This window comes from Laetiporus sulphureus (genome assembly GCF_001632365.1).
Source record: "Laetiporus sulphureus 93-53 unplaced genomic scaffold LAESUscaffold_7, whole genome shotgun sequence".
Classification (NCBI taxonomy): domain Eukaryota; kingdom Fungi; phylum Basidiomycota; class Agaricomycetes; order Polyporales; family Laetiporaceae; genus Laetiporus; species Laetiporus sulphureus.
This window is the reverse complement of record NW_024468516.1, coordinates 247,447-272,262: the sequence shown is the minus strand read 5'-3', so window position 1 is coordinate 272,262 and position 24,816 is coordinate 247,447. Positions and strand designations below refer to the sequence as shown.

Genomic DNA, 24,816 nt, shown 5'->3' with positions numbered 1-24,816 from the left:
ACTCATCGCCGTTTCACTCACGTATTCGCTACATGGACGCACGACCGGCCCGTAAACGAGGAGCAGGCTCGAGCGAAGATGTCACGCCGCGCAACGTCCGTAAGAAGACCAGATTTGTAGAGCCCTCTGAAGACCCTGTCAATTTCGCCGAGGAGGTAGATGCACAGCTCGAGACGCGCCAAAGACGAGGACAGGTCAAGACCGAGGGCTATGAGTCGGACTCCAGCGATGATGGTGAGGACGTTGTTCCAAGCAGGCGGCCTGGCGGGGATGGTGCCCTTGAGGACGAGGACGAGGACATGTTCGCCATCGCGGAGAAGGAGGAGAAGAAGGCAGAGCAGAGTGGGAAGAAGGAAGAGAAGTTCCTGAGACTGGTAGACATCGAAGGGCAGGAGTTTGATGAAGGGTCGGACAGGGAGAAAGAAGAAGCGAGCGAGGAGGAAGAGCTCGAGGATGAGGATGTCGCAGAACGTCGAAAGAAGGCCGGAATGGGCTACGAGCTCTCGTCTTTTAACATGCGCGAGGAGATGGAGGAGGGCAAATTCGCCGCGGACGGAACATACGTACGAACGTTTGACCCTCACGCGGCGCATGATCGGTGGATGGAGGGGTTGGACGAGAAAGAGATCAAGAAGGCGCGGCAGAACCATCGGCAGCGGGAAAGAGAGCAAAGAGAGAAGCAGAAGGCGGAGGAGCGGGAACTTCAGCAGCTGGGCAGCAAAGAGGATATGGAGAAAGAGCTGGTGGGGATGCTGAAGAAGGGAGAGACCGTGCTTGAGGCGCTGCAGCGGCTCGGGACGCAGGCACGGAAGAACGGTACACAGAAGAAGAGGTACGTTTAGACGTTGGTAGATACATGCGCTGTGCTGACATACTGTACAGCGTCAAGCCCAGCAAGAAGCGGAAAGACGATCTCGAGACCGACACAATGCAGGTCGACAAGACACCCAAGGCGCTATCGGGAATTGACCATATAACCCATCTTGCGTCGATGCTTATGTCGCTCGGCGACATCGATATCTATTCCCGAACATACGAGGAGCTCGTCCGTGCTGTTCGGTCGTCAGGCAAGGTCGACCCAGAGTGGGTACCACCATCTGCAGACGTCAAGTACGAATATAAATGGGCCGTCCCCAACACCTCTGGCCCGGATGGTCAGGTATTCGGACCGTTCAGCGAGGACGAGGTGCAAGCGTGGTACAAGGCTGGGTATTTTGGGACATCCGGTGAAAACGTGATGGTGAAGAAGGTTGGAGGAGAATGGGGAAGTTGGACTGATGTTGTGACATAAAGAGGACTGCTACGCTCGCTGCAGACTATTTGTGGTTGATCTATCCTGCTTCGACGTGTATCACTATCTGTATTTCTAGTCGGTATGGAGGTTGTCACTACAATGGAAGAAACGCTTGAAGTATTGTACAGTGTTTCGGATCCTCAGTCCTGCTGTTTCTACCGGGCAACGAAAGCGATATTTCCAAAGTTCTGTAAGAGTTCTAGTGGCTGATGTATTGGAATACGAAGGAGACCTCAGGGAGACCGAATTCCGCCCGTAACAGGTCGTCATGGTTGTTCCTGAGTTCCTCGTTCGTGAAGTGGTTCCATCTGGACGAACGTCAATGCCACGCATATAACGACTTGCAGAGATGACTTACGTGCTCGCATCACCATAGAGCAGTGTCTGAGCCTTCATGACTTGTCTGCCGTTCTTGCAACGTTTGCACTTGAACGTTTCGTGTGTTTCGCACAGCGTCTTCTCGTTGAATAAGAATAGCTTTCGTAGAGCATCGACCGAGAAATGTCGCTCTGCATCCTCCTTCTCGTCTACCACTGCAGAGGAGAGCGCCTGCTTTGAGGCTTGCCGCTGGAAGATCTTCTCCTCAATCGTTCCTGTAGATATGAACCGATATACAAAACCTAAAGAATCACGTTAGCGGCGAAATGAACGCCGAAGTACGTGGCGGTGCGACTGACATTCTTTCTTCTGTCCGTCACGCCAGACACGAGCCAAGGCTTGCTGGTCTGCGGCCGGATTCCAATCTGCATGGAATATCAGACTTCACTTCGTTCACGGAAATAACGGCATGAACAGACCAGGATCGAAGAGGATGAGTCGATTTGCGCCAATCAAGTTGATACCACATCCTCCAGCTTTGCTACTAAGCAAAAAGACGAATTCCTTGCCATTCGGGTCATTGAACTGGTCGACGAGCTTTTGGCGTTTGTTGATCGTCATGGTGCCGTCCAAACGAAAATATCCATACCTGTAATCGAATGTCAGGGCAGCATGCTTCAATGATAAACCACAGCTTACTTCTTGGAACGGAGGAGCTTCTCAAAGAGGTCCAGCGTCTGTGTGTAGTTACTGATCAAGACGATTTTGTCATTTGTCTCCGTCCTAATACGATGCAAGAATCTGACGGACAGAATGAGATTGGGATTATAGTGATGATGACAAACCGAGAGAACGCACCGTTCGAGCACCAGGAACTTGCCACCCCACTCGCAATGAATTGTCTGGTTCCTACCTCTGTCCCTCGCACTGGAACCCGCACCACAAAAGTCTTCTGGTAGCAACTTCTCCGAGCCTCGCAAATCTTTCGGCAAGTCCAGCAGCTCCGGGTGATTGCATAGTTTCTTTAGTATGTTGATGGCTTTGAGAGGCTGAGATTCTGCTCCACGCAAGAGTGCCTGAATCTCAGGCGAGGAAATGAACAATCGGTATAGAGAGAGCTGGAAGTCGGATAGACCACAGAACACAACATGTTCGTACTTGACGGGCACTGAAATGTAGACAACAAGTGAGCACACAAGAAAATGTTCGGACAATAATGGATGGCTGACGGTACTTGGACAGGAGATCGTTCGTTCGTCGGATGATGAACTTCGCTACCAGTCCACCCAGCTCCTTCAATTTCTTCTCACTCTCGGCTTTGACGGCGTCGCTAGCATCAGCATCACGGCCTCTGATGATGTGGTTCTCGAAGTTCTTTCGGAAATCATTCTTCGAGCCCAAGAAGTCGGGGTTGGCAAAGTTCAGCAAAGAGAAATACTCAGATAGGTCATTCTGAAAGTCATGGACTCAATCATCTGGAAAACATATATCGCTGGCTAGACGAACCTGTATGGGCGTCCCAGACAAGATCACCCTACGTTTGACGTTAAGACCATTCAGCGCTTGGAATGTCAGAGATTCTAATGCGTTATGCATGAACAAAGACTCGTTGGGTTTCACCATTTGCGCTCACCAGAGTTTTTGAGCCGGTGGCCTTCATCACACAGCAGCAAGCCGATGCTGCAATTGGCAAGATGAACGGACAGTGTACGCAATGTTTCGTAGGAGACAATCATGACTGCAGATGGAGTACGGATTCAGCTGACAAAGGAGTGGATAGATGAAATTTAAGTACCTGGTTGGGTTACGTTCCTACCGCCGGCAGCAACCCACCTCGCCACTTTTTCGAGCATTTCGGCCTTACCTCCCTTCCCATCAATGGCAAGCGCGGCAATAGCGTCCTTCTCGAGCCATTTCACTTACAATGGATTGTCAGACCCCCTGCATACATTTGGATGCTCAATCGTACCTAGCTCATTGGCCCAATTCTTAACCAGACTTGACGGACAGGCAATGATGCATTTCTCTATAGTCGGCTTTCCAGCGTGTGGCGACTGCTTGAGAAGTGTCCACATGAGTGCAATACACTGGAGCGTCTTTCCGAGACCCATCTCGTCTGCCATTATGCATCCGTATTGTTTCTCGACCACCATGCCAGTCGTGCATTTGTATAGGAACTGCTATCATCAGCACATTGCGAAGCATGAGGTGACTAGCGACGTGCCTTTACACCCTCCACTTGATGTGGTCTGAGAACCTTAGTAAGTGCAGGGTCGATGACGACTGCGACTTTGTCCTTCTGCTTCTTCTTATTCTTACCACCACCCAGCAGTTCCTTCAGGCTCTTGTGAGGATTGTACATCCCGACCGTCTTCTCTCGTGCCTCCTGAGCTGCCTTCTCCTTGGCTTCCTCCTTCTCACGTTCTTTTCGCTCCTCATCAGTTTCTCTATCGTCGACGGTAGGGTCATAGAGAACGATGGCATGATCCTCCATAGGATCGTGGAGCGGTCGAGGGATGATATTCGCCAGGGGACGAATACCAAGCGAGGCATTGGTTGGTATCAGTGGAACAAGTTCTCCATTTTTATTTCTCATCTCTGGCATGGAGAATCTACGAGACACTTGGTCGAATGGTTTCACTTTGAAGACCGGGTAGTGCTTGATGTTATTATCGCGGGGAGTTTCAAACCGACCATTCTTGTCGAGTTTCTTCTTCTTCTGCGAGCCATCCTCATCGGAATCTGACTGACGGGACGCATTCTCGTCCTCCTTATAGTTCACCCGCTTGCGCTTGCGTTGAGGCTGATGTCGCTGAACGACGCTGGCGGGTGATTTGAACGGCTTGTTGACACGAGTGCTCTCCTGCAGCCTGTCGACGGCTTTTCCATCTGGTGTTACTGGGATGCGTCGCAGCATCGTTGACCTAAGTTCGCGATGTCCACTGACAAGATGGCGACAAAGAATAGTCGGGGTGGCCTCAAGCGCCAGGACGCGTCGCGTTGGATCACGCTCGTGACCGCGATGAGAAGCGAGAGACGCCCGACGCAATCAATCAGTCAACAATATTCACCGCAGACATGAAGCGATTTGCGCATGTGGCAAATGCTTAGCAAATGTCGACAGGTTTTTTGCCTTTGTGTTTCAATTTGCTACAGTTCCTTCCCACATTCCGTATTAAGTATTTGCATATAATATGTTGGAGGCAGAAATTTAATATCATATATTTAAGAAATGACACCATTTTCAAACTCACCAAATACATTTAGGATTTGAGTGCTGTTGAATGTAATCATACATTTTTGAATTTCAAACTATCACATGTATAAAATATCCAGTAGCAGATGAAGGTGTGATTATGCCTACATTCTACTTCCCTACTGAAGTCATTCTAGCCAAGATTACTAGAATGAAAGTCATTCACCGTAATTACACCTTCATCTGCTACTGGATATTTTATACATGTCATAGTTTGAAATTCAAAATGTATGATTACATTCAACAGCGCTCAAATTCTAAATGTATTTGATGAGTTTGAAAATGGTGTCATTTCTTAAAATATATGATTTTTAATTTCTGCCTCTAACATATTATTATGCAAATACTTAATATGGAATGTGGGAAGGAACTGTAGCAAATTGAGATCACAAAGGCAAAAAACCTGTCGACATTTGCTAAGCATTTGTCACATGCGCAAATTGCTTCATGTCTGCAGTGATTCATCAATATCCCTTGCTCGCCAGAGCAAGGCTCTCAGCCTCGAAATGAACGCCGGGCGCTTTCCACTGTTTGGCAGTATTTGCTCAGGGTGGCTTACCGTTCTCTGTTCTTTGCGAGCTGCTCAATTTATATTCCTTCGTGTTCTTCAATTCGTCGCTGTCGGATCCACCATGCCCTGGGGCATCATGCATAGTATCTGTTTTGCCATCTTCTCATCTGCTGGATGTCCACTGTCAAAGCTCATCTCAATTCATCTCAATTCAACCTCAGTCTCTGAAATTTCATTCCTTCATTGTTGCTATCCAGATGCTATGGCACAGCGTGCATAGCAACATTTTTCCATTGGAAAACAGTAGAGAAACTCTGAAAACATATTAAGCTTCGATTTGGAAAAATGGTGAAGAAATTGAAGCTTCCTCCATCATTAGATTGCTATATATGGGCATATACTACCCAAATATGGAAAATAGTACATAATATCTCTTAGCATTTTTCCAAGGCAGGGCTTTATATTCTTTTACTATATTTTCACGGTTTCTTCAGTGGGAAAATATTGCTATGCATGCTGTGTGGCAGTATACCAGATTCTTTCATATACCCTTCTGCTCCTGAAATCACAAGCATGTTTATGGCAGTGCCATGTTCTGCGTGTCACTTGTACAATTCCTGTGTTGATATATAGGTTAAATGATTGATATATATAGTTCTTCGTAGTGGCTACCCAAGTTTGAAATTTAGGGCATGCAACACTGATAGCAAATGCAATGGAGGCAATTTTTTCTCAAAGGTAAGACACCAGTTAACATTTACTACACCTTATGCACTTGTTACACGGCATCTAAGGCGAGCAAGGGATCTGCCGCCAAGGGCGGCACTTCTCGAGTGCAAGACTGCTATCAGCCGACAGAAGTATCTACACCTATGATCTCGACATCTGTCCAGCGACTCTGGTTAACGCGAGCAACAATGTCCGTACCCACTCCGCATTCTCGCAATCCAAGCACTCTCAGGCGACTCCATCGATTCCATTCGATCCTGTCCAGTATACTCTCACCATTCTTCCCGAAATCCTCCACGAGCCATACGTTGAAAGATAGATCGAGCACTTCAATCAGAGGACAGATACGTGGTAACCGATGTACCTGCGCAGGAGCAGGCAGAGCGAGCAAGGCCAAATGTGTGAGCGTAGGCGGGAAGGTCAGAAGCGTGTCGACAGGAAGAGGAGAGGAGAGGAGGACGAGCGTATGCAGCGCTGCAGGCGTATAGACATTCGTTGAGTCCCAATCTTCAGTTGCCTCCTGGTCGCCATGAACAGCATCTACATGTTCCGTGCTCATGTCGGCGGCCTTGATTCTCCTAAAATAATTTCGAGGGAGCGATGCTTGAGGACCAACAACGATGAGTTCGCCGTCGGCATGGCCTTCCGCATCGCACAGTGCAAACAACTTGGAGCTGGGCAGCGGAGAGTGCTGGGCCGACCAGCGCATCAAATCTCGGCGCAGGTGAGGCGGAATATAGGGGACAATCTCGGCGAAATCATCGGCGCGTTCAGAATCGGAAAAGAGGGAAAGCAAGTATTGTAGACAAATCAATGTGAGTGGCGGAATGGATGAGCTGGCGGCATCTGCACTTCTCGGTGCGCCTGCGGTTGTCGGAAGGTGGGAGAAGATAAGCGACAGAGCCTCAGCCCTGTGCTCGGACTCCTCTACCTCCTTCCCCTTCCCCTTCCCGAACAGCCTACTCCAACTTGGCGGTGGCGTTGGCCCAGGGACCGGGCCTCGTGGATATGCATACTCCAAGACCCCTTCTGGACCTAGTTTAACAGGGGTGGGCACATCTGGGTAGAGGATAGGTCTCCGTTGCTCAGGTTGCCTATCCGCGTATATCTGGTCGAAAGGGAGGGTGGGATTTTGACGGAACCGATATGATGGCACACGGGCTTTGGAACGCTGCAGATTCTGCTCGTGACGATAATGTTCTCCCCTTAATTAATGTACAAGCCAGCAGGTTAGAACAAATGCATTGGGACATCACTTGCCACTACGCACCTTAGAGTATGGAGTAAGTTGGTAACTTCTCGAGATATTGGCTTCCGCTCCGCTTTTCTGTTGTGCTCCATGGTAGCTAAGCAGTGCGATAGAGTCGAAAGCGCAACGATGAAATGAGAGTCAGTTGACTGCCAGCTGCGAACGGTATGTGCGCAAGTAGATGATGGTGGTGTCTGAGTAAGCCGCTCCAGAGCCTCAGATTTATACACAACGCTCGACCGAAAGCGATCGAGTAGCGCCGGCGAGCAAACTTCGTCATGCAATGACGACTCGAAACTTACATGGCTATCTTCAGTTGAGGAGAACAGCTTTGGGTAGACAATATTCAGGCAAGACAAAATCGTCAAGCTTGAGCCAGAGGAGATCGCGCGACACTGCCAGACTGAGCAAGTAGTTGGTGCCAGAGCTTCTCATACAAACTCATGCACTCCATATATCTGTCCGTCAGAGTCCAAATAGACGTAGAAATGTAGCACGAAGGATAACAGAGGCCCTGGATGAAGAAGGAATCAAACAGCATTGCTGGATTTGGTACATGCAGTTGCCTTTTGGGGTCCGTGAGAACTTAGCGAGAAAACTGCACAGCAGTTCCCAGCCACCGCGATCTCTCACAGGCCCTGTACTACCGCCCAAAACCTCGTCGGTCCTCAAGATCTCGCTATGGCCCCCCCAACAACGTGCGTATACTCTCCGATGGTCCTTCGTATGCGTCTGGATTGACCCATGCCACGCCTCTATTAGCGTCCCGAGTGTCGCGGTCCGTGTCGCTCAGATCATGCGTGACCTATGATTGGGATTCTGACAACGCGTCTGCGTGGCTACAGGACATTGAAGTCCCCGAGACTCTCCTCAAGAAGCGCAAGCAGAACGAAAAGGCCCGTGAGGAGAAGCTTGCGGCTGCGGCGGCTGCCCGCAAGGTGAGCATGAGCATTTTCTGGAACTCTATACTTGTTTAGCTTCTATGATGATACTTTTACTGTTCGTGGCTAGTGGGAGCTTTGTTTTCACCGTGCTGCTCGAAATTAACCATCTTTCGGGACTGACCTTTATATCTTCGTCTCGCGCTTGGACTATACAATTGAGCTGACTTGCTTATTTGGTTTGCAGGCAGGCAAGGCCAAACGCAAGGTCATTTTCAAGCGCGCTGAACAGTACGTGAAGGAATATCTTGCCAAGGAGAAGGAGGAGATCCGTCTGAAGCGGGCGGCGCGTGCCGCGGGTGACTTTTATGTCCCCGCACAGGCAAAGGTCTACTTCGTCATCCGTATCCGGGGGTGTGTCTTAAACATGTTCAAGTCGCTTTCCGAGCAGGTAACTCACGGCAGGGCTCATGCAGTATCAACGAGATTGCGCCGAAGCCCCGCAAAATCTTGCAGCTTCTCCGTCTGCTTCAGATCAACAATGGTGTCTTCGTCAAGGTCACTAAGGCGACCGAGCAGATGCTTCGTCTCGTTGAGCCTTACGTGGCATATGGGTATGTTTGTTATCCTGATACGCACTCGTTCATGCATTGACAACTCATATCCAGTGAACCAAACCTGAAGTCTGTCCGCGAGTTGATCTACAAGCGCGGCTATGGCAAAATCAACAAGCAGCGCATTCCGCTGACCAACAACGCTGTGATTGAGGAGGCGCTCGGCGAGTTCGGCATTCTCTCGGTAGAGGACCTCGTCCACGAGATATCTACAGCAGGTCCCAACTTCAAGCAGGTATGTTTAAGGCTTTATAATGATTACCGCGCGGCATACGAATTGTGCCCTCGTAGGCGTCAAATTTCCTCTGGCCTTTCAAGCTCTCTAACCCTACTGGCGGCTGGAGAACACGGAAGTTCAAGCACTTCGTTCAGGGTGGCGACTTCGGCAATCGCGAGGAGAACATTAACAAGCTCATTAGGCAAATGAACTGAGCGTTGCGGCTTACGGTTGCTTGAGGAGGGCTTTGTTGATCTGAGGGTATGCCCGCCCTGAGATTGCTTGAGCTAGCATCACGCACGCGCTGGGGTTACTCGTTATCATGTCCTTGTATGCCACTACCATTATGTTAACTTGTTGCGCGACCAGACGTGAAGCTTTTGTTGTCACATAAGTACATCTTGTACTTTGCACTGGGTGAGAGCGTGACACGTGCTCGAGGCGGTCACAGGCTCCGGGCAACCGTGCTTGTCATTTGTGCGACCGTCACCCCCAGGCTCCAGCTTCAGTATGTCGCGACCTAGGCGGCGTCCTACTGCGTTCGAAGTTAGCTTCCCTGATGAAATACCAAGCCCTTTGGCATCGCTACGTCCGACCCCCGCGTCTCAATCTCGGTCGACTCCAACTGCCTCGTCCTCCGACTCCGGACGGCGCTCGCATTCTGATATAGACGTGATGTCAAACGTGCCACGTTTCGTTCCGAAACGAAGAGATCGCGGTGTCGATGGGGGCGACATTGTGCGCATGTCTAATTTGCTACGAAGTGTACTGCTTTGAACGTGCTCTTAGATGACAGCCAGTCAGATTAAACGCCAAAGAATCTTAGAAGCGCCTGCTGGTAAGCTTTCAGTTGTTAAGGAAATGTAGAGATGAGGGTGGTCTAAAATCATGGAAGTACGCTATTCTCCGGATAACCGTGATGTGAAAGAAAGTAAGGACACGGTGATACTTGGAGAAGATCCCGACGACGCCGACGAAGAATCGGACCAAGTGCCGATTCGCATTCTATCTGATTTCTGCGTTTTCGACCGCAATGACGACTATGGGATACGCTCCATGGACGACGTACAGACACGTAGGCTTGAAGCTGCGGGGTACGTCGCACCGCTTGTCATGGAGGAGGAAGATGCCGGCCAGGAGGACGATATCGAGGATGAAGATCCGCAGCGTATACATACCACCACGATACAGCGGTATACGTTTGATTATGAAAGCATCGAAGAGCAAGTTTCGCTCTTGGCTTACACATCGCATCGCATGGCAGCTAAAAGTGTTATTCCACAGTCCCATGTACATCTTGACACAGTCCGCCTGGTATCAATTGCGGAGACCATCGAAGATATACTCGAGATGCTTTTATGATTTTTATAGGCCCCATCGTGTGGCGCAGACCGTGTTATCAGCAGTCAAGGAGAACCCGACGATTACATGGAAGGAATACAGCGAGTTGCACGTAGATGTCAGAGATCCATTACTCGAGACGCGAATTACCAAGCACCATGTCTATAACGCGGTCAGTGTTGGATCATGTGAGATGCGACCAGATTTGCTGATGTCGCATTCCAGATACCGCTTATTGTATCATTGCTCCGGGATCTTCCCCAGTCGGACGAACCACAAACATCTCAGCTCATTCGTCACCTGCTGTCCGAACAGACCGACTTGCCTCCCCGCCTTATCGTGCCCAGTGCAGCTCCGGCATTACCTTCCCTCCGAAATAGGTCATTGCTCACTGGCAATATCGACCTAGCTATCCTACGCCCCGAGAACCAGAGTCACATCCATGTCACTCCACTGATTGATCAGCTTGCGTATGGTCTGTTCCAGGAACATCTACAGGTTGTCGGTGCAAAGCCACCGAATAAGCGAAATTATCGGCAGGCGGCTGCTGCTTCTCGGGCCTGGCTCATCGAGCTGCTCTTTCAATGGCGCGACCGCGACTTCGGGCAGAGAAAACCGCAGGTCTGGTTCTCTGGTGAGGCGCGCATTCAACAGGAATATTGGAGGAGTATAGAGATCGATGCAAGAGTGTATTCGGTAATTCAATTTGCTCTCGCAATCGCTATTTTCCGAGGCTCAACTGGCACAGGTAGGGGATATCATCTTGGCTCCTGCAGGCCCAGACGACCAGAGACACGAGCCAGCAGCGAAATTTCCGAATGATCCTAACAGCATTGCCGCTGATGCGTCGATCGCTGACTACTTCTGGTCGGTATTGATTCTGCATTGGCCGCTAGTCAACTCACGAGTAGTCAGGTTTGGACATATACTGTGGATCAATCAGAAGAGCAAGCAGATCCACGTACAATGGTTCGATCATTCATCTCAGAGCTGTCTGGAGGAAATAGGCGATCCCCAGGAACTGTTTCTTACCGATACATGTGGTACGATTGACGTAAGCCGTGTTGTTTGCAAAGCGACTGTCCACTGGAAAAAGCAAGCGGCAGATTCAGCCCGTCCTTCGGAGTTTTACTGCAGGTAAGAACAAGTATTCGTCCTCAGTTAACTGCTAATGGCATCGATTATAAGTTACCTCTATTATGAAATCGGTGCATCATTCACGGAGATCCAAGATGACTATTTCGACATTTCACGAGATCTGAGTCCACCTGACAACTGCCCTGTCTGTCTCAAGCAAGAGCAGCAAGAACGAGACGAATATTTGTGCACGAGACAAGGTTTCAAGCTGCGTGGCGTGAATTACCACGTGTACGACTTCGTCTTACTTCAGTCAGTGAATGGTCCGGCGGACGTTGCACAGCTTCTAAATGTACCATCGCTGAAACGGTCTCGGACTGTAAAAGAAGACACGGTGCGCGTGCGGTCCCTTGGCCGCATTAGTGATATCTTTGCCATCTGTCCCGCGAACATGATCAAGGATGAGGTACGTGCTCAATGATTGCTGTCAATTCGCAGATATACTAATCAGGTTCAGCGTCACTTTTTCTTCACTGAAATTGAAGAGATTGTTTCCGTTGCACGCATAGTTCGGAAATGCTTCGTGGTACATCGAGATGCTCCATTGGACCGCAATGAATGGCTTTCGCTGTCACCGTACCATTTTTACGTCCATTATTGCTTTCGAGGTATCGATCCTACTGAATGGAGTGAAAAACATCCTTTGCAATGCTCCGACTTCCCGGTATGCCGGCCGTGCTTTGAAGAGGACAAAAACCGTGATGACTCGGTGAAGAAGTACCTGATCAGCTGTCAGAAAAATCCACTCAAAGCTTTCGACCCATTCGGCGGTGTCGGCGCATTCGGCCTCGGAATGGAAGAAGCAGGCTGCATCAAAATGGTGCATGCCATCGAAATCTCACCGAGCGCTGCGAAGACCCTGAAGTGTGTATTTACTTTCGTGCATGCTCTCGTACTCACCTGCGAATTAGAAAACACTCTCCTGAGACCATCGTGCATAATCAGGATGCGAACGTGGTGCTACAATATGCCATTAAGAAACATGCAGGGCACAATTCAAAGCCGCCGAAGGAAATTGAGCAACCTGCGCAGTCGCTACCTGACCCACCAAAGCCTGGTGATATCGACTGCATAGTGGCGGGGTTTCCTTGGTACTTAACCATACTGTGTATAATTCGTCCACTCATCTGCGTTGCTTGCAGTCAACCGCATTCGCGATTGAATATGTTCCAAAAAGCAAATGATCGAAAGAGTCATATGTTCCTGAACCTTCTCTCGTGGATAGATTTCTTGAAGCCGAAATACTGTTTCGTCGAAAACGTTAGTGGCTTTCTCAGCTACAAGTTGAATGCGACGCAAGCGGGAAGATACAGGGTAGAAGGCGGGATCGAGATGGGAGGCCTCAAGTTTTTGGTCAGAGCTCTGCTTGCAATGAGGTATAGGTGCTGTGTGTGTACATGTCTCGATGGTAGCTGATGATAGCGTCTAGTTACCAGGTCCGGTTTGGTTTATTACAAGCAGCGCATTATGGTACTCCGCAATCTAGGATCCGCTTCATACTGATTGCAGCTCGTCAAGGATCCCTCCTACCCGAACTCCCGCAACCAACGCACGACTTCCCATTAAAGAACGAGCTGTCGATCAAGTTCCCAAACGCTGGCACTGCAAAGCCCATTCGGACAGCAAATGGTGTTGCGCCATTCCGTTTCGTAACCATCGACGACGCCATTTCAGATCTTCCCCGGTTCCACTGGTGAGTGCTCTAGTCTCCAGTTCACGACTTATTCACACCTTCTGTTTCAGGAGGGACCCACATAAGTTGATTGCTCCTCGCCATGGCCATAGAACAGGAGAAACACCTGCACCTGAAGAGCAGGATCTTGAACTGCCGTGTGACCACAGAAGTAGAGTCTGTGGCCTTCAAGGAGTTGTGAAGTATCAGCATCCACCGCGCACCAATTTCCAGGCAAAATGTAGAGCGAAGCCTACCCGAGATCTACAGCATTTTACGAGAATATGGAAGGAGGCGACTGTAGAAAGGTTTGTAGCTAAAGCTACTGAATTCATATTCCACGCGTACCTTTATACATTGACTCATTGCTGTGCGATCATTTTGCAGAGTTGTGAATATTCCGTTGAAAGCAAGGGCAGACTACAGGGGTGCGTGAGGTCATACGGACATTTGATGTCATCTCATGACGTTGGCAGATTTGCCCGTGGAACTTCACGAATGGCAGGCAGCACATCCCTCATCTGCAACGGCGCGAGACGGTTTTCGGCCTGGTAAGCCTAAGCTTTTTGTCGCAGTAAGCCGGCTCAACTCAGGGTACTGCAGGCCTGTACGGTCGTCTCGATAAGGACGAATGGTTTCATACCACGGTGACCAATGTAGAACCAACCGCAAAGCAGTCCTGGGTTCTTAACCCCTATGTATGTTCCAGTTATCTATTAGCCGTGGAAGTGCCTCACATGGATGTCTGCTTGATAGTGCAGGAGGATGCTCACTGTCCGTGAGCTCGCACGCTCCCAAGGGTTCCCGGACAGTTTCGTATTCTATTCGCTGTATGACGATATCAAGACGGTGAGCACATGTATAAAGCTTTTATCGTTTATTGTTGCCGACTAAATTTCCAGATGCACCGTCAGATCGGTAATGCGGTGCCTTGGCAGCTCGGAGCTGCGTTAGGGCTTGAGCTCAGAGAAGTAGCTTGGACAAAGTGGAAGGCTGATTTACATGATGCGATCGTGGTTGACTAGACTGCATTTAGAGCGAAAAATCTGTGTCGCCGACTCAATAGTATGAGAATCATTGATAGGTACAATTGTACATTAGGAAGCAGACGAAACAGCTATTCTTGTTGCAAACTTCATCCAATGCCCTCCACACACGCAGCTGTGCATCCATCTTCTCTCCCAGATCTTCCATCGACGAGAAGTATCTGCAGTGTCCTGGAGACCTATTTCAGTGGTTCCGCCGCATCGAACACACGACGCCGCAATCCGCCCGTTGGATAAAAACTCTTTCGTGACGACATCCATGAGCTTAGTCTGAGTATGTCGCCCCATCACATCGGCCCCGGCCAATCCGTCGACTAAGTCGGCTGGTCTCACAAATAAATGACGGCGATCGACGGTTTTCGAGTTAACCAGTGTGTCGATAACTTCGTGGATGTGTCTCTTGAAAGATGGTAATGGGGAGCAGGATACAAGTGCCAGTTGAAGATCGTCGGCTATGGGAGAGCATGAGCATCGCACTCAGAACAGTAGAATTCACGCTTACTGCTGAGACCCTTTGCACGTTGCAGCGTCTGCCCCAATTCTTGCCTGAGCTGATCCAATTTGATACCAGAGCTTGTAACAATGTCCATTAACACGTCCTTCGCAATCTGTGCATTCTCTGATTTGGCGGACAATGATGAAATGTGATCCCGGAAACGTTTGACATGGTTTAGCATGTCAAGCACTTGCCCGAGTGACAAGGGGTGAATGAGATGCAGGAAATTGCTGAAGTCCAGTGACGGACTGCTCGGCCGTAGAGCTGCAAAAAGCGTGTTCATTAAACGGCGCAGTTGCTATAATGTCTCCCAGCACTTACAAGGGTCAGCTTCGGACGTTAGCTTCAAACTGTCACTGGCGAGCACACAGTTCTTGAGTAGCTCTTCGAGAAACTCGACGAACCATCTCGTTAGGCACACCAATTGCCAGATGGCATCTGTAGACATGATACATCAGAAAACAACAAGACCAAATGCATGCACGACTTGCCGAGATCATATGCTTGCCCTTCTTGACATTGCTCGAATGCACTGCAGCAGGCTCTTAAGGACAGGATCTCATGCGCTATCTTCCAACGTGCCGCCAAGCCCTCTCTGTTTCCGTCATTCGCTGCGTGGCGTGCTCCCTCCCTGTTCATAAACAACCGCTACGTCAGAACTATCTCCCCGTGAACATTGATGAGGTTCATACAAGTACACCTCTGTTGCAACTCCGAGCACCTCGTCGGCCCAAAGCTCGAATTGACCATTCGGACCTTTCTGCAAGAGCGACAGCACTTTTTTCAGGGTGTTCGCTACGATCTCCGTGGTTATAGAAGGCAAGGATAAGAGATGGATGATATCAGAAGGTGAAGTCCTTGCTCGGATAGCGGATGCAATAGCACACGCGAGATCCATCCTGAACACCGCATAGGGATCCTTTGAGGCGGGATCTACGTTCCCTCTACGCGGAAGTGCATGAATCGACACTTGAGACTCCACGGAAAGCAAGGAGGACACGCTGCATAGGAGACTTCTATTAGGTGAATAGGCCACGCTGACAGGAACTTCGCGAGCAAGCCAAATCAGACCGCGAGGAACGGGACTAGCACTTCATTTCACTTACTACCCCGACTGATGCTGGTGATACCTGTCATAATGGGAGCCTCTTGCCATGTATCGTCAATGCTCAGGTCCGGTCTGACCGCGGAGAGTCAGCAATCCATCACCTACCAACGGATCTGATGGCTTACAACTTCAGAACAATTATCCGCCCTATTGGCGACTCCTTAGTCTTCCGTTTGGAAGAGGATTCTACGCCTCGGGCATCCAGAAAGCCGACCAGTACAGCGTCTCTCTGCGGCGACGGCGCTGCGAAGGCTAGCACTCTGTCATCGTAATGCTGTGACGATTCGAGTTCCGCAACCTAGTAGGTAGCTAATCATCAGCCATGTGCGCGCTTGTAGGGTTGGTGACTGACCCAGGCGGACGAAGCCTTGCTATCGGATGAAAGGTCTTCCTCGATCTTCTTCACAACTGAATACACACTCAGTTCAGACTCGGGGATTGCACCGACTGATGATAAGTCAATGGAATAGTGACGTGAGCAAAACCCGCCCAATTATATTGACCACTCACAGTTGCCAAAGTCATGAAAAATAACAGCCAAGTGCCGATGACCTTCGTTCGCCTTGCTAGTGTTGGATCCGGAGGCGTTATCAAGCTGAGGAGGGATACTCAAAAACACCAAGTCATATAAATGTTCGCCAGTATCGACAATTGGCGGAAGCGGTGTTGTCGTCACGCCTGTATGTCATCGCACTTTAAGGATGACCTTCAAATGCAAAGATGTGACAGCTTACCAAGAGAACTTAATTTAAAGGAAAGTTTCACCTCACATAAGCGGATCATGGGCTCCTCGCCCCATGTCTCCCACTCAAGTGATGGTGCACTATGATGAGACGGACCAGGTTGAGAGATATCTATAGGCAGTTCCATGTCCACAGACGGAAACGTAGATTGTGTGGACTTGGGCGATGGCAGGATGTGAGTGCGCATTGCAATCAAAATGGAAGAATCTTTATACACGTCGAGCATGAGTATAGGTGCACAACCGGCATTGACAACTTGCCATTGTAACCCATTCCGATGGACGCGTTCATGCAGACGCTCTGACCACCCGCGACGGTACTGAAGTCATCTCCCACTATAGATTGCATTTCGTTGCTGCTGCTGGCTTGCAGGAGAGAAGCTCTCATGATTTTCAACGACGGCACAAAAGGTGGCAAGTAACAGAGATTTATCTGATGGTTCTGAGTGACCAGCATCAGCAGCGGGCAAGATAACGTGGTGAGCGGCCCACGAGGAGGCAGACGCGTGGAGCCTGTGTCTGTGACGAGCCACTATGGCACAGTCAGCTTTGCATTGCGGTAGAGAAGGGCCTATAGCTTACTTCTCTTTGCGAGCTCGTCCATTCAGCGGTGACTACTCCCGCTCCGGGAGCGAAGCCCCACCATTCGCGCTCTTTCCAGCTGTCAAGCTGGGGCCCTCTCCGATATAGGCACCCCGCGCCATCACAGCCGCGTCCAGGGAAATATGCGAACAGCCAATCATCCGTAGGAGAGACACTGATGACAGTGGGAGGATCATACGGAGCGGTCTTGGTAGGTATCGGTGTTGGAGAGGGTATCTCGAAACGACTAGAGGACGGAAAGTGGCGAGCCAGAATGACCGGCTTAGTAGGATGTGCAGTGTATATTATCGATGACCTGGACCATACTACAGGTCTATAAAAGTCTTCTCACTGTTAACGGGAGGTCTGAGATGGGCAACAGGCAACGATAGTACAGACCTTCGGGCGCTTCCGAGCGAGTGAGCTACATCCCACCAACCAAGCTGCCAGTGAACATCTTCCCTAGCCTTCCCTTTGGATGCCATAAGTCAATCCCGCGCTGGTGAGTGAAATACTTCGGGGTTTCAGACAGGAGGAGTGGAATCCAACAGAATGCGGAGCGCGCAGCTTCCGGTACTTCTCAGACAAGTAATGGCGTGTTGCGCGGCAGACGTCGCAAGAACTGCTTGCTCCAAGGTATCGCTGGGAGAATGATAGGAAGCAGTTTGGGTCGTCGATTGATGGATGCCACAGCGCACAAGTTGCAGAGACGCGGTGACTGAAGGTACCCCGCAGTCCCAGGCCACATACAGTCGATCGAAGCGCTGGGCGCCTCTATAACATGCTTTCACCAACTCAAGCGTGCAGGGAGGTAGAAGGGATAACGACAGAGGTGCTCCTGCAGGCTTTCTCTGACCGTATTCTCGTGCTCGTTACTCAGATGGGTAAGGTGGGCAATTTGGTGCGTCTCACATTAACGTATGCGCATTCAAGGTTCCTTACATACCCAAGATACAAGCCACCATTCCTGCAACAACGGTTATTGACCCCGCTCCTCCTCCCGACCCATCGCATCCCAACGTCACATCTCTTCCAGTACCTCCAACAGCGATCCAGCTGACACCGCTGTTGGGTAACGCGCCTTCCGAACACATGCAAGCCCTGCACTCCCTTTATGCCTCCCAGATCGCGACAATCATTTGGGCCTCAGAAGCTGAGGGGACACTTGAGGTTGAGAGGCGTGGAGTCGTTGTCGGTTTGGCATTGCGCAAGACGGACGAGGCGGAAGGTATGGGGCTCAGCAAACACGAGAGAGAGGTGTTCTATGGCATTATGGACATGGTAGACGAGCTTGCCCGGTGCAAATGAGAACGGTGGCCGCATGTCATTCTTGCGCTTAATAGAGAAAATAGCTTCATCCTCAGTCTTAGTCGTATGATAGAGGTGAATGATCGTCTTACATGGGCGCCTCACTTTCCTGCCTGGCCAATGAGGGCTGCTAAGTCTACATCCTCCTCAGGTGATAGTACCTGCTCGCGCTCTCTCTGCCATTTCTTCCATCTCCACGCAATGACTGCATTCAGCTTGTCCTCTGGCTCTATGGCGCTGCGTGGGTGACTCTCATAGAGGTAGTATGCGAACACTCCGGTGAAAATGCCCAACAAAGGGTCCAGACCACTACAGCGCGGAATTAAGTTTCCTACAGCTGCCTCAACGTCTGAGACACTTACCGCGAGAGCAGAACAGGAGGCATTCTGGGACGGTGGATGAGAGCGGTGGCTGCTGGTGGCTGAGAGTGAATCGGGATGGATCAAAGCAATTTTAGCGCCGGGGATCACTTCGGGTGGGCATCTATTATGCGGGTAAATGTCTCATTGAGGCACCACCATCCACGTTGTTGCCAAACCATAGACAATTTATGCATTGCATTAAGGGAGTCTGAGGTTTTGTGAGCCGCCATAACGCGCCTAGAGATTGTTTGTATGCACTCCGGCTCGGAATGAGACGGGAAGCGGAACGTGGCTACTACCGCTGATTTGAGCTGTGGCTGAATACCTCGCGTTCCACCAAAATTTCTGTTACGCGTCGTCCCGTTGTTCGTCGCGACCTTCTGCTTGCTTTGTGGTGCATAAGCTTCGCTAGGTCTTGTCCGCATGTCCGCCGCGTTCGACCGCCAGATCCGCCCTATCTATGGTCGGTATCTCTTGCAGTTGCTTCATTCGTGTCACTCTAATAGCCTTTATCATGCAGAGGCACTTGACACAGGCTCAAACAAGTCAGCTATCCTGGCTTGCAACAAGCTTCTTAAGAAGCAGCCCAAGAATGATCTAGTGAAGGTATGTATTCCGTCGTGTGCCGTTGTGCCGTGAGCAACTTACTTAAATATGTGCCCATAGGCACTGAAAGCTCTCGCACTGGTCCGCTCGCAGAAGGTAGAAGAGTCTCTGGTCCTCTGCGATGAGGTGCTAGCATCCAAGCCTACGGACGAGGCTACTTTGTCGGCAATGATGCACGTTCTGCGCGGGCTAGGTCGACGTGAGCGACATTTCATGGATTACATCCCGTACTTCCACGGCTCAAACCCGCCCTAGACACGGATATGGTTGCTATGTACGAAGGCGCATACAAGCAGAATCCTGGGAATGAAGAGCTGGGCTCTCAGACGTTCATGGCCAATGTCAGGATTGGGAACTGGAAGGCAGCTCAGCAGGTATGTCTGAAACTCTCATGACAGTTCCTTCCTGTCCGGACGGGGCCACCGAATAGCGTGTCACTCATGGAATCAGATTGCCACCAAGATGCATAAGCAGTTCCAAGAGGATCATTACCTATATTGGAGCGTCATGAGCGCTGTGCTTCAGGTTCGTTCGCGCGAGCATAGAAACCTGTATTCCAGCATTCACCGATAATCCTGCAGGCAAATGACCCCACCACTCCCGACACTCTCCGTCCAGTCTTGTATAAACTCGCTCACCGCCTCATCTCCTCGTCGCCCACGCCTTCCTATTACAGTGCTGATCGCTTCTACCTCCATCTAACCATTCTCCGCAAGCTCGAACTGTATGACGAAGCCTATGACCTTCTGAGCAATGAAGTGGGCAACACTATATGCGCGGCAAGTCTGGCGTGCGACGAGGTGAGGCGTGACATCTGGCGGTTGAAGGGTCTGCAGAAAGAGGAAGGGACCAGAGCTCAGGTGCGGATCACAGAAGCAAAGTGCGTTCAGACAGTATCTTCTATTCTGATCATATGCTCATGAGAGAGGCGAATAACACCAGAGACCGAAATTGGCTAGAGTTCTTGGCCGTTGTAGATGCGACTTTCGCAGCCCTTATATCCTCTTCTGAAGCGGAGCGAGAAGCTGCGAAAACAGCGTGCGCAGAACGTCTCACGCAGGCGCGAGACTTCCTGACGCAGATAGCAGAGGAAGACGGCAAGAAGGACCGGTCAGGCCTTTTGGCTCTCTTGGAGCTTGAAAAGCGCGCACGTGCGCATGGCGTGTCAATAGGTTCGTCCTTGGAAGATATTATAGCGAACGGCTGTGATAGAGTTATTGGCAGATCCATCTGGACTGCAGGAACGACTGGAGAAGTACTTCCACAGATTCAGCGACAAAGCTGTATGCTTTGAGGACCTGAGGCCATACGTCGAAATAGAGGGAGATGAGTTAACGTCATGGTCCTCTTTTCTGGGCTCGCAAACGTCATCATTCGTAGGTGCAAGCTGCGGTGTTAAGAATTAATGTCTGATCACCAGTCCGCGCATAGACGACGTCCAAGGAGCTCGTCCGTTACATCAACGTGCAAAAGCTGTTACGCTACAACATCCTTGAGTCGGAAATCACCGCGGATTTGGAAGCCGAACGTGCAGCACGATACCTACGAGCATATATGGAAGCGCTGCCGTACGGCAAGGAGCTTCCGGATACAGAACTGCAGCCAGCGGACGACCTTGCCATCCTTGCCGGTCAAGCCTTCGTCAGCGCGTGGAGAACTAGCAATGACGTGGTGCAACTGCACAGGGCTGCCGCTTTGCTTGAGCACGCTGTGACGCAGAGTAAACACTCGTACCAGCTACGGGTGTTGCTCGTCAGGGTATACCGTCTTCTTGGTATGTATACTGCTGGTGATCACGTCATTCATGTCTGACACGCTGTTTTTCAGGCGCATCGTCACTGGCATTAGAACATTATCGGGCGATCAACGTAAAACAAGTGCAAAACGACACGCTATCTCATCTTATCCTGACGCGAGCATCCACGTTCTCCTTGACGGCGATTGGCGACCTGACCTATTCGTCCGAATGTCTCGAGTCGAGCCAGATCTACTTGAACAACTCACAAGAGGTGAAGATAGATGCGTCGCCCGTTTGATCCTTGTAGTAACATTTTTTAGACGGCAGAGTTCACTGTGCGGGCTTTCGGGACGGAGAAGTACACACAGGTGCGTCCGAATACTGCGAGTGTATGCGGCTTGATCTGACTGTTAGCAGGTTCCGGAGTTCATCAGTTTCGAGGAGCGGCTCGACAACTCTCTCCAGCGGGACCTGACCAAAGTCGAACACGTCAGGATGCGTGTCGTCCATGAGCCGATCAGCTCTGATCTCGTTGATATGGAGCTCATCGAGTTGAAATTCATCTTTGATCGCTGTATGTGTCTGACATTAATACCTGGATTGGCATTAAATCCTTGACTCAGTTTGTGTAGTCCATCACGACAATCGAGACTTCAATGTCATTCCGAACTACCAACCGCGCTGCACGCAGACCTTCAACGACCAGACAATGCTGTTTGAGAGCTTACCAGGGGTGGGTGTCTTTTCTCTATTGCTTCGTTCGTCCTTGACTCAATCGTCATCCGCAGCCAGGCTGGCTTTCTGTTTTCCTGAAGATCTATATCAGGACATTCCAGGCCGCTAGTGATCTTGATGAGACCGTCGAGGACAAGCTCCTCATCGGTGACCGGCCGAAACCCAGCACGGATCCTGACACCAAGCTGCCCTTGAAGGAGCGGCTAGTCAAGATCAAGCAGGAGGAAACGGACGAGGTAAAACAGATTTTGCTACCCATACATCCTCTCTGATCACTTTCTTGCCTAGTTGACCGCGGACGAGCGAGCACTGCTAGATTACTCATGTGCCCTCTCTGACTGGCTGGCGCCGTACCACGACCACGTCCGGCCACCAGCGTCCGCTGTTCTTGCTGAGGCGGCAAAGCAGACTGAGCTGAAAACAGGACATCCTCTGAAAGGCTTGGAACTCCTGCCTCAGAACGGTGACGCGGCCAATGGCCACTCGAAGAAGGGTGAGGAGCCACCACCTGTGAAGGAATCTCCGGACATCATTGTCAAGTTCTACGAGAGTGGGCTTCAATCCATCTCCTTAGTCGTATGGAAGTATAAATACCTCTTTTGCCAGACATGAGCACCCGGTTTAGGGAGGCCTTGCAAGATGGACGGTTACCTTCTGAGCTGCTTCACATTGTGGCTTTGACCCAAGAAGTAAGTGTTCATCGCCCTCAGCTTATCATTGTCCAACCTGGCATGCAGGCTTTCGTTCTGTTGGCCATCGAGACCGCGCGGTTCAAGCCTGCGTCCGTTGTCAAGCAGCACAAGCTCGGAGCGGTACGTGCCAGATTGTGGTGACAAACATGTAACGCTCACTGCGCAATGCTATAGTTGGTGCAAAACTTTAAAGACATCCGCACGAAGGCGGTGACGTCTCTTACTGAGATGTCGGAAGCACTGATCAAGCTTGGAGAGGAAGGCGCGACCGTCGATAGCCGAAAAGCCTTCGTTGATGCCTGCAAGCCTATCTGGGAATCAACCGGGGTAAGTGGACAGGGGATTATTCTGACCGGTTAGACATGTATTCATGGCTTGTTTTCTTTCACAGATCGACCATGACTTTGTGTCTACCGTGTCGAAGAAGGTGACAGACTCGCAGAAGCAAGTGCTCGAGGGTGTCGGAAAGGGTGTTACTCGGGTCTGCAAAAATCACGCATGATCATACTGTCATCCGTAGTTGTTGCATTATTTCTGAGTTCCTCGTTGAGCCTTGGATTATATACAAACCACCACTCGATACTACCTGCGCTTGAGGAAGGCTGTCGAACGCGTGACACGACGTTGTGACTGAACGCGCCAACAATGTAAAGCGCGTACTGTCACGCTACGCGTCGCGTCGCGTTTCTCATCTTGACACTCACATTCGTCCCTCCAAAAACACTTCGTGATCCGGCAGCCATGAGTCAATGTAAGCAGTGCGCAACAGCTTGCATGCGCCTCTCTGACTTGGAGCATAGACAATGAGTACGGCAATAACAACCCCTATTACCAGAACGGAGGCGCCGGTGGGGGAGGCGGATACTTGGCAGGGAGTTCGCCGTTTGGTGGCACTGGTGGCAGCCCAGGCGGTCCTTTCAAGGTGAGTACTTGTGGATTTTGAATGCATGCCATCTGAGTATGGGGATGCAGCGAGGAGCCGCTATGCACTCATTGCGGCCTGTACTCATCCGACAACTTATGACGGCAACGCAGCCCCATTCAGAAGCCGAATGGATGATAGACAATCATGAGATTGGGCAGGTGAGTCAACAGATTGGATCCATGTACTTTTCTACATCTACTTTGCTCCCAGGTCTCGGTCGTCGGACATGTAGTGAGCATCAACAGCCAGACGACGAATTGCGTCTATTGGCTAGATGATGGCACCGAGAGGATAGAAGCGCGGCACTGGGTTGACAGCACAAGTGAAGACGATACAGAGCGATGGGGAGGCATCACGTAAGTCAATATCGCTAACGTGTCTACGATGTCTCATCACCATGCACAGGGAGGCCATGTATATTCATGTCATGGGCAGCCTGAAGTCGTTTGGGAACAAGCGCTACATCAACGCAAATCACATTCGAAAAGTGACCGCCGTTCATGAAATTTTATCTCATGTCTCCTCTGCAATGGTGGTGACCCTTACGCTCGAGAGAGGGCCGGTATGTATTTAAGGTGGACCGCTTGATGGCAAGTGCTAATGTTGTTGCAGCCTCCGAGGCCAAGCGAGGCCGGAAGCATTCACACAACGAATGGCGGTGTCACGAACCAGCATGCGGGTTCTTCAGCGTATGTGCCACAAGCGCAAGGTGGTTTGTCAAGGGAAGAATACGCACGCCTCTCACCGGTGCAACGCAAGATCGTGGAGTTCATGGTGGTCCAGCCGCCCAAGGAGGAGGGCATCAATGTTGGGGCTATAGCAAGAGCTCTGAGTGATGACGTCAAAGACGCAGCTATCATAAGGTGGGTGGCTTGTAAGATGTCCGTTGCTTTTGCTGTTTTCTGACGATCTTTTGTTTGCAGCGAGGCATTGGATAAACTGATGGACGAAGGATTTGTCTACACTACGATTGACGAGTCTCACTTCAGTCTGGCGAATGTATGATTTTGGCCGCGCCTGCTGTACCTATTATTCGATTCTCGCGCGTGTTGTTCCAAACAATGGGCGGGCCGACGAGCCGGTGCATGCCCATACGCGCGACTACTTAGGCTCGGATTTCGATAGACTTTGTATGGTCGCTCTCTGTGCCGGCTTAGAGCGTCAACACACAGCAAAGAAACCGTCTTACCTGCCTGACTGATCCGATGGACCGGACACGAATCTTCTTCGGTCTGCTTCATCAGCGTCGCAGCGGTC

The 24,816-nt window shown here is 50.5% G+C and overlaps 10 protein-coding genes across 10 annotated transcripts; 6 read left to right on the top strand and 4 right to left on the bottom strand.

The window, feature by feature from the left end:
- Positions 1-32: 32 nt before the first annotated feature.
- LAESUDRAFT_646839 (uncharacterized protein) lies at positions 33-1,291 on the top strand (the record flags this gene model as incomplete). Its single annotated transcript, XM_040904013.1, has 2 exons — positions 33-836; positions 890-1,291. 2 exons carry the CDS (start codon positions 33-35, stop codon positions 1,289-1,291), a joined length of 1,206 nt encoding a protein of 401 aa, XP_040767263.1.
- A 202-nt stretch (positions 1,292-1,493) lies between these two features.
- Positions 1,494-4,529, bottom strand: LAESUDRAFT_741800 (DNA repair protein, SNF2 family; the record flags this gene model as incomplete). Its single annotated transcript, XM_040911157.1, has 12 exons — positions 1,494-1,602; positions 1,653-1,914; positions 1,972-2,037; positions 2,092-2,261; positions 2,312-2,413; positions 2,471-2,780; positions 2,842-3,064; positions 3,119-3,192; positions 3,246-3,350; positions 3,408-3,530; positions 3,582-3,789; positions 3,837-4,529. 12 exons carry the CDS (start codon positions 4,527-4,529, stop codon positions 1,494-1,496), a joined length of 2,445 nt encoding a protein of 814 aa, XP_040767262.1.
- Positions 4,530-6,096: 1,567 nt separating this feature from the next.
- Positions 6,097-7,738, bottom strand: LAESUDRAFT_810529 (uncharacterized protein). The gene is made up of 2 exons (XM_040914232.1): positions 7,379-7,738; positions 6,097-7,313 (listed from the first exon to the last, which is right to left on the bottom strand). Exons 1-2 carry the CDS (start codon positions 7,447-7,449, stop codon positions 6,227-6,229), a joined length of 1,158 nt encoding a protein of 385 aa, XP_040767261.1. The 5' UTR covers positions 7,450-7,738; the 3' UTR covers positions 6,097-6,226.
- Positions 7,739-8,031: 293 nt separating this feature from the next.
- LAESUDRAFT_695094 (60S ribosomal protein L7) lies at positions 8,032-9,432 on the top strand. The gene is made up of 7 exons (XM_040906226.1): positions 8,032-8,055; positions 8,120-8,135; positions 8,203-8,295; positions 8,486-8,652; positions 8,715-8,852; positions 8,907-9,087; positions 9,144-9,432. Exons 1-7 carry the CDS (start codon positions 8,039-8,041, stop codon positions 9,282-9,284), a joined length of 753 nt encoding a protein of 250 aa, XP_040767260.1. The 5' UTR covers positions 8,032-8,038; the 3' UTR covers positions 9,285-9,432.
- A 525-nt stretch (positions 9,433-9,957) lies between these two features.
- Positions 9,958-14,635, top strand: LAESUDRAFT_799358 (S-adenosyl-L-methionine-dependent methyltransferase; the record flags this gene model as incomplete). The annotated part of the gene is made up of 16 exons (XM_040913990.1): positions 9,958-10,296; positions 10,334-10,582; positions 10,636-11,106; positions 11,159-11,277; positions 11,326-11,547; positions 11,599-11,953; positions 12,005-12,411; positions 12,459-12,638; positions 12,690-12,923; positions 12,977-13,240; positions 13,291-13,527; positions 13,607-13,647; positions 13,696-13,770; positions 13,823-13,917; positions 13,976-14,068; positions 14,122-14,635. 16 exons carry the CDS (start codon positions 9,958-9,960, stop codon positions 14,242-14,244), a joined length of 3,504 nt encoding a protein of 1,167 aa, XP_040767259.1. The 3' UTR covers positions 14,245-14,635.
- On the bottom strand, positions 14,215-17,826 carry LAESUDRAFT_508521 (uncharacterized protein). The gene is made up of 13 exons (XM_040902730.1): positions 17,593-17,826; positions 17,194-17,527; positions 16,873-17,143; positions 16,604-16,819; positions 16,380-16,547; positions 16,222-16,316; positions 15,995-16,167; positions 15,868-15,941; positions 15,454-15,808; positions 15,253-15,392; positions 15,083-15,199; positions 14,768-15,025; positions 14,215-14,717 (listed from the first exon to the last, which is right to left on the bottom strand). The coding sequence occupies exons 1-13, from the start codon at positions 17,676-17,678 to the stop codon at positions 14,317-14,319; spliced, it is 2,688 nt and encodes an 895-aa protein (XP_040767258.1). The 5' UTR covers positions 17,679-17,826; the 3' UTR covers positions 14,215-14,316.
- Positions 17,651-18,804, top strand: LAESUDRAFT_674244 (uncharacterized protein). The gene is made up of 3 exons (XM_040905550.1): positions 17,651-18,094; positions 18,145-18,528; positions 18,594-18,804. The coding sequence occupies exons 1-2, from the start codon at positions 17,975-17,977 to the stop codon at positions 18,499-18,501; spliced, it is 477 nt and encodes a 158-aa protein (XP_040767257.1). The 5' UTR covers positions 17,651-17,974; the 3' UTR covers positions 18,502-18,528; positions 18,594-18,804.
- On the bottom strand, positions 18,603-18,886 carry LAESUDRAFT_646231 (uncharacterized protein; the record flags this gene model as incomplete). Its single annotated transcript, XM_040903964.1, has 2 exons — positions 18,603-18,810; positions 18,864-18,886. 2 exons carry the CDS (start codon positions 18,884-18,886, stop codon positions 18,603-18,605), a joined length of 231 nt encoding a protein of 76 aa, XP_040767256.1.
- Positions 18,887-19,200: 314 nt separating this feature from the next.
- LAESUDRAFT_810523 (uncharacterized protein) lies at positions 19,201-23,224 on the top strand. Its single transcript, XM_040914231.1, has 19 exons — positions 19,201-19,326; positions 19,384-19,469; positions 19,530-19,668; positions 19,725-19,843; positions 19,920-19,994; positions 20,051-20,349; positions 20,412-20,641; positions 20,694-20,845; positions 20,901-21,243; positions 21,297-21,478; positions 21,528-21,575; positions 21,625-21,781; positions 21,831-21,940; positions 21,996-22,178; positions 22,231-22,492; positions 22,549-22,631; positions 22,680-22,754; positions 22,809-22,961; positions 23,026-23,224. The coding sequence occupies exons 1-19, from the start codon at positions 19,287-19,289 to the stop codon at positions 23,134-23,136; spliced, it is 2,847 nt and encodes a 948-aa protein (XP_040767255.1). The 5' UTR covers positions 19,201-19,286; the 3' UTR covers positions 23,137-23,224.
- Positions 23,225-23,304: 80 nt separating this feature from the next.
- On the top strand, positions 23,305-24,756 carry LAESUDRAFT_508424 (nucleic acid-binding protein). The gene is made up of 7 exons (XM_040902729.1): positions 23,305-23,385; positions 23,435-23,556; positions 23,670-23,717; positions 23,770-23,915; positions 23,965-24,121; positions 24,172-24,422; positions 24,483-24,756. The coding sequence occupies exons 1-7, from the start codon at positions 23,376-23,378 to the stop codon at positions 24,562-24,564; spliced, it is 816 nt and encodes a 271-aa protein (XP_040767254.1). The 5' UTR covers positions 23,305-23,375; the 3' UTR covers positions 24,565-24,756.
- The last annotated feature ends 60 nt before the right edge of the window (positions 24,757-24,816 follow it).

Coding starts and splice junctions, on each gene's coding strand:
- LAESUDRAFT_810529 (XM_040914232.1), bottom strand. CDS start 7,449: ATGGAGCACAACAGAAAAGCGGAGCGGAAGCCAATATCTCGAGAAGTT. Junction 7,314..7,378: donor AACTTACTCCATACTCTAAG/GTGCGTAGTGGC, acceptor ACATTAATTAAG/GGGAGAACATTATCGTCACG.
- LAESUDRAFT_695094 (XM_040906226.1), top strand. Junction 8,653..8,714: donor TTCGTCATCCGTATCCGGGG/GTGTGTCTTAAA, acceptor GGGCTCATGCAG/TATCAACGAGATTGCGCCGA. Junction 8,853..8,906: donor GAGCCTTACGTGGCATATGG/GTATGTTTGTTA, acceptor ACTCATATCCAG/TGAACCAAACCTGAAGTCTG.
- LAESUDRAFT_508521 (XM_040902730.1), bottom strand. CDS start 17,678: ATGGCATCCAAAGGGAAGGCTAGGGAAGATGTTCACTGGCAGCTTGGT. Junction 16,317..16,379: donor TTTTCATGACTTTGGCAACT/GTGAGTGGTCAA, acceptor ACTTATCATCAG/TCGGTGCAATCCCCGAGTCT. Junction 15,200..15,252: donor AGGGCAAGCATATGATCTCG/GCAAGTCGTGCA, acceptor TCATGTCTACAG/ATGCCATCTGGCAATTGGTG.
- LAESUDRAFT_674244 (XM_040905550.1), top strand. CDS start 17,975: ATGCTTTCACCAACTCAAGCGTGCAGGGAGGTAGAAGGGATAACGACA. Junction 18,095..18,144: donor TGGGTAAGGTGGGCAATTTG/GTGCGTCTCACA, acceptor TACATACCCAAG/ATACAAGCCACCATTCCTGC.
- LAESUDRAFT_810523 (XM_040914231.1), top strand. CDS start 19,287: ATGTCCGCCGCGTTCGACCGCCAGATCCGCCCTATCTATG. Junction 20,846..20,900: donor GCTCGCAAACGTCATCATTC/GTAGGTGCAAGC, acceptor GTCCGCGCATAG/ACGACGTCCAAGGAGCTCGT. Junction 22,493..22,548: donor CATTGTCAAGTTCTACGAGA/GTGGGCTTCAAT, acceptor CTCTTTTGCCAG/ACATGAGCACCCGGTTTAGG.
- LAESUDRAFT_508424 (XM_040902729.1), top strand. Junction 23,718..23,769: donor ACAATCATGAGATTGGGCAG/GTGAGTCAACAG, acceptor CTTTGCTCCCAG/GTCTCGGTCGTCGGACATGT. Junction 24,423..24,482: donor AAAGACGCAGCTATCATAAG/GTGGGTGGCTTG, acceptor TTTTGTTTGCAG/CGAGGCATTGGATAAACTGA.